At 31.0% G+C, this 10,280-nt stretch overlaps 1 protein-coding gene and 1 long non-coding RNA gene across 2 annotated transcripts; both read right to left on the bottom strand.

Moving 5' to 3' along the window:
- Nucleotides 1–649: 649 nt before the first annotated feature.
- On the bottom strand, nt 650–1,970 carry LOC140987602 (uncharacterized). The gene is made up of 3 exons (XR_012177176.1): nt 1,843–1,970; nt 1,407–1,469; nt 650–829 (listed from the first exon to the last, which is right to left on the bottom strand). It is a non-coding gene; the product is annotated as an uncharacterized lncRNA (long non-coding RNA).
- Nucleotides 1,971–6,787: 4,817 nt separating this feature from the next.
- On the bottom strand, nt 6,788–7,389 carry LOC140988726 (flowering-promoting factor 1-like protein 3). Its single transcript, XM_073457780.1, has one exon. It carries the CDS (start codon nt 7,240–7,242, stop codon nt 6,922–6,924), a length of 321 nt encoding a protein of 106 aa, XP_073313881.1. The 5' UTR covers nt 7,243–7,389; the 3' UTR covers nt 6,788–6,921.
- Nucleotides 7,390–10,280: the final 2,891 nt, after the last annotated feature.

Here is a 10,280-nt window from a genome sequence, read left to right as displayed (position 1 = left end):
AAATATATATATATATATATATATATATACACACACACACACACACACACACACACACACACACACACACACACGCTCTTAGATCATTACCAAGCAGCGTACATTAATTAATATGGAATTTATGTATTTCGTTGTCAAGTGTATGATCAAACGCTTGTCGTCTTACTAAAAGTTATAACTAATGATAATATTGTAATTCAAATATTTTAAATCACATAGCAGTCCAAGCACCAAGTTTCAATCGCTCTACCCAACAGCAACAATAATTATTGCATATCAACAATCTCTCTAAATAATTGTACTATTTGCAATAAATGAAAATCGAATTCATGACATTGACTATGATATCAATTATAAGCCCGAACATTTACCGCTTTACCAAAAGCTATAGCTAGTGGTAATGGTGCAACTCAAATCTTTTAAATCAGATATCAACTTAAATGTTATGGTTCCATTGCTCTACTCAATATGGATAACTATTGTACATCAACATCAAGCAATTAAACTTGTTGCCGTAATTAATATTTTTCAACACTATTGTGGGGACCCGGACGCTAATCATTTTCTTAATCGTCATTGGGATAATTGGATCAATGTAATTAATCTGGGTCTACAATTTTTTTTTAATATAGTGCGGAACGTAATGGAATCAATCTAATTATACATATCAGTATAAAAGTACAAGTCTTGTACAACATACATTCATTTAAACTCAGGTTCAACAACTAACTGTCAAGTGTTCCAACCCTATTTACATCAACATCAAAGTCCGTAGTCTCCACTCTAATCACAATCTCTCCTCATCTCATCGACCCTGATCCTGTCCCACCTGTTGCCATGCACACATACAAACACGACAACAGCCAGATAATTCCGGTGAGAAATACATCCCAGTATAAATCAACGAAACATGCAATCATATAATTAATATAAAGCATGAAGCAGATATCAGATATATATCAAAATCTGAAACATAATTAATATCAAACTATCAATCCTACTTGTGCCTCCACGACTCAGACTAGACTCAATCCTAGTCTAGGGATCCCGGTTTCCAGACGTTGGTATTCCTATATCGACCAACAGTAATAGAAGAAACTCCGATTCTATCCACGTCGATATAACCAAACATCCAGTGTCTTGACCTATCCGTCACAGACTGTGGCACTATCGCCAATACACTAACTTGTGACATCGTGCAATGTGCCCGTGGCGATCCCGCCACTATCAGGTACTTCTGTCACAAGATCACTCGTCTAATATTAGTCTAACACATGCTCTCTATACATCAATAGAACAAGCATATCAAATCAAATCAATGTAAATAATAACAAATAGTATGTGATTTAGGGAAACACAAGTATATCCTACTTGTGTCGATCTCCCAATACCACATTGACTTATACCTTTCGTTTGTAGTCTCGGTACGAAGAAACGGAAGTTCTGAACTCAAAATTGTCTCTGTAAATCTGAAAGGACATATCGAGAATAATACTATCAACATTCCATTCCCAATTCAATACTGAATCTGATCAATTTGAATCTAATTCAAAATCAACGGCATAACGACACAATCTCGATATCCCCGTCAATACCATATCAACATATATCAATTACAAATCATAACTCATATCCACTACAATCTGTAATCAATCAATAATCCAAATCTGTTCAATTTCAATCGATAAAATCAGAAAATCATAACAATTCCAAACTCAATCTGTTCTTCGATCTGACTTCGATTCTACGAAGTCTAGTATTCCCAAAACACATAATATATATCAAATCATAATTCCTCTAATACATGAATTTCAAATCATGTTAGAAATCGATGAAACTTACATCCTTGTGTAGCCCTTGACAAGAGGAGCACGGAAATATGTTCAGATCAAAATTCTGATAACCGGGTACTGCACAATCAAATTTTGAAACCAAAATGAAGCTTGAGGAATTTAGCTATGAACTCTCGGTCTTTTCTCTTGCTGGAAAGCTGAAGGAAACACATTATATACATGGTTCCATGCATGGCAAGACAAGTGTCCCACTCAACTTTCATTAATTGCACTTTAGCCTCTGAAATCTTCACTATTTGCAATTTGGTCCTCCCCACTCTTTTTAACTCAATTTCAATCCTATAGAATTGTGAAACCATGGAATATGACTCAACATTCAAAAATTCATAAATTAAATAATCTCGAATTAAAATTATAAAATCTTGGGCCTTACAACTATGCTACCTATCACTTCTTAGAAAAAAATGCTGATATTATCAAAAATTATTGACATCATGTAAGAACTTTGATCAAAATGAATGTTTTTTTTAAAAAGAAAAATGAAAATTAGTTAATTAAAATCGTGAATTGATCAATAATATAATATAAAAAAAATTGTACAAACTATATGGTAAAAAATATATGTTTTCCTTAATTGAATAGAGTGGCAATGGTCCTTGCGTACCAATCAGATATTAGCAAGTGTATGAATGTGAAGTTGTCGTCCATTTTATATGGTGTTGAATATTGTAAAGAAATACAATAATAATTTCCATTTATATATATAATATATCCTTAATTGTTAAAATGGGTTCGCCTCGATGTATAATATTTTTAAAAAAGGTTAAAAATGATATTTTGGGATAAAAAAATATTGTTTATATGATACATTAATATGTATATATATTTATAATTATTTATGATTAATCTACCTAATGGGTAATGATTAATTCTCGTCTCAAAGACGAACAAAGGAGACGACATTTTCTAAATGAAAATTTTCATTAAAATTTTTTATTAAATATTTTACGTTTTATCGGAAAAATATATAAATTCAACATTCAATTATTATTATTATTATTTATGTATTCCTCTTTCATTTTATATTTGTGGATGGACAGCGCGTGCGAAAATTATGCTCGACTTTGATTTGTCAAGTTTATAGAGTTAATTTATCCAATGAATTTTGTTATTTTCTTCAAAAATATTGTTGTCATATTAGACCACTTAGGTACCTTGACTTAATGCGTAATGATGCGGACTTTCTCAAAGTAATAATCATAATAAATTAATAATACAAAATAATGAATATATAAATTTGACTGTATATAAATACGACTATGTCAAATGATTTTTATTTGAGTAAAAAAATCACACTTTTATTTATTTATATTATATATATGATATCTCCAAATTTTAATCGAAAATGTTAAATTTATAAAGTCATTTTAATTAATAAAAAAACATTGGTTTCTACTTTCTATTTCATATTTGATAAAAATCCGATAGTATTTAATATTTGAACTATTTCCCATATTAATTCGCATGGTCGACTTTTATACATAATTAAAGGTAGACGACACTCTGCAGGTTGTTGGCATTAAATCTAATTGGCAGTTGGAACAAGCAACGACTTAATCATTAAACAACAACAATAATAACAATGGTAATAATCTGATAGTAATAAAAATTATCATATGTTTTTCTCCACAGTAAGTTCCTTTTAGAAATAAATTAAGGAGTAATTAAAAACAACAATTTTTTTTAATGATTTGATATATTCACTGGAGAAATACTTGAAAATTGAAATTAATTTGGCAACTAATAAAGAGGGTAAATAACGAATTTGAGTCAAGAAAAAAGTAGCACGTGAAATTTACAAATAATGATGAACTAATAATAACTAATTAAATAATTTTAAAATTACTTTGTATAATTATTGATAAAATGTTGTACCAGACTAATTATTAATTAATATAAATTAATATGATCGATCGAGGGTAATAAAAACAAAAACAAAAACAAAAACTCAATACCTAACACCTAAACGTACAACTCCTCGAGTCCTGACCATATAAAAATCAAAATGACCAATTACTTATTATACTATTTCCGACATTTGAAATATGCACAGCCGGCACTATTACCAAATAGATCGCATTTTTATTGATAGTTTGAGTATTCAAAAAAAATTATGAAGTTTATGTGTGTATATATTTTGAGTTGAAGAAGAGTTTGTTACAATTGGGTCGAGATATCATCAAATTTAATATATTTATACATAAATTTATTAAAAACTTGTGTTGAATTTGAAAGAATTTTGTTTAATATTATAATAAAGATTGTGTGTATCAGATATAAAATGTTGTCTCGAATGTTCTAACTCATTCTGATAACATACATCGGAATAATATAACACACAAATAAATAATTTAATTAAAAATGACAAGAGATAATTGTATATAAGTGAACATACTTGTGCGATGTCTCATGAAAAAATAATTATTAGAAAAGAAATCGAGTTTACAAAACCAATAATAGTGAATAAACGAAAAACTACATTCCTTAACAAGCAAAGGAAATAAATTACACTCTATAATATCAATAACAAAAATAACCAAAATTTAATAATGCAATACGTGTTGATGAAATTTGGAGTAACGAAATAATTCTTCAATCAACACTTTGTATATGTGTTATCTTTGAGTGTCTTCAACAACTCACAGCAACCCAGTGAAACAACGATACTTCATTTTTGCGAGTTCTTCAGAAAATTCTCCCGATTTTTAGTTTTGTTCTCTCGTATCTCGTGCATGCATTGTGCAACAACGGTTCTTCAATATATATGGACTTTTTTTTATCTTAATAGGATTCTTACAAGATAAAAAAAAATTCTTTAATTAAAAAACAGATTTTTTTAAATATTAGAAATCAAATATGAAATTTAAAAACTCAATATTATAAAAAGAAAAAATTCTTAATTTACAATTTCAGTTTAAAAATAATAATTTTAAAGTACAAGTCAATTTTCCTTTCAGAATTAAATAAAAAATTTCAAAAGTGGCAGGAGTCCAAGTAAACGAAGGTGTCATCTCACTTAAATAAAATAAATGAAATAATAATTATCATAAACTTTAATTTTTCATGCATGTGTTCGGACCATCTGCTTTTATTGACATAGAATTGTCAAATCATCATTATGAAAAAAATATTAATAATAATGATAAAAATTGGGGACAAAATTCCAGATATGAAATAATTCTATTTGATCATTATATTAAACTTGTTCCGGGGCTTTTGGGTTTCCATTAAACTTTCTCATTAAAGCTGGACATGGACGTACGATGCAAAATTCCGAAAAAACAAATTTCAGGTTTTTTTCTTGTTCAATTTAATTCAATCAATAAAAATTAATTTATTGAAAAAAAGTAAAAATACATGAAAAAATTATTATACTTGATAAATGAGGTAATGTGTAGTGATATAGTTATGTTAAACAAGATAAGTCTAATTGTGAATAATAATTTAAAAAAATTGTTGGGTGCAATAATTGTCCCTACTTGGTAGAACGATCGAACCGTGGTGCTTGAGCTGCTGTGCGGTTTAAAAGATTTGAGTTGCACAGTTACCACAAGCTATAGCTTTTGGTAAAGCGGTAAGCACTCGGTCCTACAAACATATATCATATACTTATAACTTAATAATGAGATATTTTAGATAAATTTAACTAGTATTTTAAGTTAATTGAAGCAATTACTTTTGGGTTTGGGCTTGGAAACTACCCGAAAATACGTATTGATCGAATAAAGACCATTTTTCCAAATCGTTCTGCATGTTAAACCTAAAGAAAACAAAACCTCACGAGCAGTAACGATGGAAAACAAGCAAACTCGCTCTCATGTCGCCGGAGAATCACAAAATTAAGGTTAGTTTGATTTGTAGGTTTATTGGAACTCAAATGCGAAATAAAGTGTCTCCAAACGGATCCATAGTTATAAAATTAATCGAAAACATTGTATAATGAAAGGCTTGTGTATCTGACTTTGGGCCAATTGGTTAGTGGACAACGCCACATTGCTTTTGGAGTCCGATGTTCTTACAAGTTCATCCCTTCACAAAACATACGAGAACATGCAACATTTATAAATTGCTCAAGTTTTTACTTTATATCCTCTGTTTTTCACGTCCTATTTACAACATTCACACAAAATTAATACGAGACGGTATTATGAGTCAATTTTGTGAGATAAGTATTCTATTTAGGTCACTCATGAAAAAATATAAATTTTATGTCAAAAGTATTACTTTTTATGGTAAATATGTACAAAGTTAACCAATATCATGAATAAATACTGTGAGACCGTCTCATAAGAGACATATTTCAAATTAAATAGTGAAATTTAAGATTAAAAATGAAAATTAATTTAAATCTAAAATCAGATAATATTGTGACTAGTATTGTTTTTTTAGTGTATAGTTAGCAAGTAGCAAAATAAGAAGGGAGAGAAGATATATAAAAACACAAGATATAAAATCGTTATCCACAAAAGGGCAGAAAAATATACGCAACTTGTACTTTTTCGTCAATATTAATGAAATTTGCGTTACAAATAAATTTTTTTTATTTTAAAAAGAGTAAGATATACTATGTAATCATATCTGATTACGAAAAAGTCGAGTTCATCACCGAGTTGAGAGTATCACAATGAGACAAATTTTTATTTTTTTTATTAGATTTCTTATACTAATTTTTTATCAATCAATTAGTTGTGATCTATTATACAAAATTTACGCTGAAATTTATTTTCTTTTTCATAAAAAATAAAATTAAAGTATATGATATTGTATTTTTTTTTTGGGGCACCCTCATCCGATCCTGTATTAATTAATTATTTCGAAAGGTGCTAAGCGGAAAGGAAAAAAACAAAAAGACAGGAAAAAAAAGAAAAGAAAAGAAAAATATCTTGCTGGCTACGCACTGCCGTATATATACTATCCATTCCAAAACATCTAGCTAGATGAAATACATTAATATATAATTTACAATACATCAATATATATGCTGCAAACTTCACCTTCAGTCAACTTGGAATTGAACAAAGTTTAATCGGAAATTTCGCAGTATTATTACACTTCTCTAAATTCAAACTCACTGAGATTGTAGCACGTCTCTAACTTCGAACTCGTTGCGGTTCTTGACAACAATATCGTACATATGCATAGATTTGAACTTGTTGAAGTCCTTTGGGAGTGAGATGAGGTGTATCGTGGATCTTTTATGGAACTGGAGCAACTCCGGATCGCCGTGGTACCTCTCCCAACCGAGTGACAACAGTTTTCTTTCCAAGACTCCGTATGACGTAATGACCTCTTCGGAGGGGACATGAACTAGGGTTTTCCGGCGAGGGCAGTCTCCGAAGTTTTCGACTAGTCGGACCACACCATTCTTGAAAACCCACACACCAGACATTGGTTATGTTTTCTTGTCTTTTTGGAGATGGGATTTCAAGATATGGGGTGCATGAGTTTATATAGGATCGGAGATGCTAGCTAGCTAGCAACTTTGTCATGGTGAATGGCACCAAATACCAAGTATGACAGTGAAATAAATTACATATGACAAAAATTAAATGTTAATTTCTAAAAAAATTTAGAGGGCGGCTGAAATCTAATAGCTAGGTATTTCTCGTCTTCTACACCTCCTTGATTATAGCTAGGTAGGAATATTGGAGAGACTATTTGGTACGTTGAGGGCCGGGTTGTAGTTGTGGATAGATCGGGCCCACATGAAAAGGGTATGGGCATGGTCAAGATGCATCACCCGTGGGAGAGTTCAAATATGTCTTCAATAAAGGTTGGTCGAACTTTTAAGTAAAATAATTCAATGTGTGGTTCGAATTAATGATTGGTTCCAATTTGTGCAATATTTTTTTAGTATTAGTCGGATAAGTTTCGCCTAGTAATTAACTTCGGACCAAATGGAAATAGTTGTAATAAAAAAAATTATAGTATGATTATCGTTTAACAAATAAAAGTTTTCACTGTAAAATAAATTTAGTACTTTAGTTAAAATTCTTGAACTTCTGATAGCACTTCTATACTACTCTAGAATTGTTGGGAAGAAACAACATCGTGATCGGATTGAGAAGAATCCGACATCTTTATTCGATTCTTTTTAAATTGAGCCCTCCATTAGGATGAAGGAATCTTTCAAAATACTTGAAAACCCTCGTCGGAAATTTCCAATATTAAAAGAAAGGCCAAAAGAAAAAGACAATGTCGACAGTGCAAGAATTTATCTGAGAATATTGTGTATCTTAAGGATCGTAACAGCTGACGTTTGTGATCTAAAGATTTCATTGGAGCGTGGACACGCCAACAATGCACGACTTTACGTCAGCAATTTTGGTGACACGTCAAAATTTTTTGGTGTCGTGTCACATGATTAGAAAAAAAACATGCGAGTTCATGACCAAAAATATAATTTTTCCAGTTAGTATGATTTTAAATTTTTTGTTAGAGACTCGGATTTGGGAAGCAATTACATTTTAATTAGGATACGATTGATAATCAAAAAAACTTAAATATGAAATCTAATTAAAAACCTTGTTTTGGGATTGTCGACTATCTTACTTCATGTTGAGTGTATGTATCCCAAAACTCTAGTGAGGTCCGGCGAAGCAACATGTCTAGTATATTTTATTTATTAGCATATGTGTGTGTGTGTGTGTGTGTGTGTGTGTGTGTGTGTGTGTGTGTGTAACACCCAAACATAGTGTCGTAGCCAGATAGCTCGATTTAGACAATAGATTGAATTGGCAAACACGTACGGTTCAAGAATTGGTAAATCGGTAGGACCGAAGAAAAGGGATTGCCATTCATGGTGAATTTTGATCATTATATATGGTCACACTCAGCTCTACAAGGGATAGATCGATCCATTAACTTAGAATGAGTTATATATAATCTTTCGAATTAAAAAAAAAAAAATCAACTGTTATATTGTTGATTCATCGAAGATGAATTTTTCTATGCTACGACATCATGAGCGTTTCTCCCCAATGATGTGTTGAAACATTGTCATATGAATCATCAACTAATGAGTTTTCCTCAAAATATTAAAGATTTACATGATCTAATGATATTGTGATACGTTGAGAATTACTTTAAATGTAGTATAAAACAGCTTGTTCATTTAAGTTTTTCGATTACATAGACAAGTACAATTCAAAAATATCAAAGGTTAGAAAATGAGGAGAAAACATATGGGGTTGCTCGCAAGATTCTTGGCTTTTGATTTTACCCCCAAACATGTGAAGTGTGATGGCAGGTATTGTAAGGTTCATTGGACGCAAATTTTCCAAATAATAGAAAAAAATTTCTAGGGTGCCTCGTGAAGCAACGGTCCTATGACCGGGCCTGACCCGACCAATGCCCAACATTGTTCTTGTCAAGACAAAGATTTTGGGTTCGGACCCACCGCATCCCGTCAAATTATCCCAATCACATAATGATAATAATAATTATATGTTATAATATATTACACATAATATCTAACTGTCTTCACCTATAAATTAATATATATATGTATGTATGTATATGTGTGTCTGTGTGTGTGTGTGCATATACATGTACATATGGATATTAGGAGCAGGACCACCTATACATACACATTGGAATAGTTGGCTAATCCATTGGAATAGTTGACGTGTAAATGAAGGATACACACGTATTTGATAATGCTATGAAGCTTTGTTTGTATAGTGATAGATGCGGTCAAACGTTAAGACTAGTATAGATAGATGCCTTGGAAAGGATAGCTGAAGGAGGGTATCTAAATAGATTCACTGCTGTGTTTGCGGGCGGATTTAAAACTAGCTAGGGATAATTCTGGATATATATAGATACACGATGTCTAAAGTTCATGATGGTGTTTTCCTCATTTATCAGATAAATATTTCTCGCGCATCGGTGACCCGCTGTTTCCTTCCACCACCAAATCCCGCGCCGATCTCAGCCTCCGACTCCGACTCCCGCTCCAGGATAAATGTGACAACTTCAAGCTATTGTGATTTCTTTGTATACTAAATAAAACGACGAATGTTTCAAATTTGAGAGAAGTTTCTAAAAAAAATAAAAAATTCTGAACCACTCACTATTTGGACCACTTACAAACATTCGTGGGATTAGAGCAACTTTTGGACAAATTGTTAAAAGGGTCTAAATTTAGGTGGGATTTTATCGTAAATCTTTGGTGACTTTGACAGTGTTCGAGTTAAGGAATTAGACTATTTTGCATATTTGCTTATAAACAAACAAATACATGTTGAATGATGATTCATTCAGTTTTAAGTTATTTTTCGTTATGATATTGCTTTTTTAATGCGGTAATTAATTTTTCATTTTTCCATTCAATATAGGAGAAAACATATGTTGTTTTCAAATGGGAAAAATTGGTATTATGAAACTTGGGTACTTGAAACACATGCTCAAGTGGATATATATATA

This window comes from Primulina huaijiensis, chromosome 11, assembly GCF_012295235.1.
Source record: "Primulina huaijiensis isolate GDHJ02 chromosome 11, ASM1229523v2, whole genome shotgun sequence".
NCBI lineage: Eukaryota > Viridiplantae > Streptophyta > Magnoliopsida > Lamiales > Gesneriaceae > Primulina > Primulina huaijiensis.
Note: the sequence above shows the minus strand (reverse complement) of the source record. Positions and strands in the feature narration are given on the sequence as shown.

What these genes read in the sequence shown, in the direction of transcription:
- LOC140988726 (XM_073457780.1), bottom strand. Translation starts at nt 7,242, where the DNA reads ATGTCTGGTGTGTGGGTTTTCAAGAATGGTGTGGTCCGACTAGTCGAA.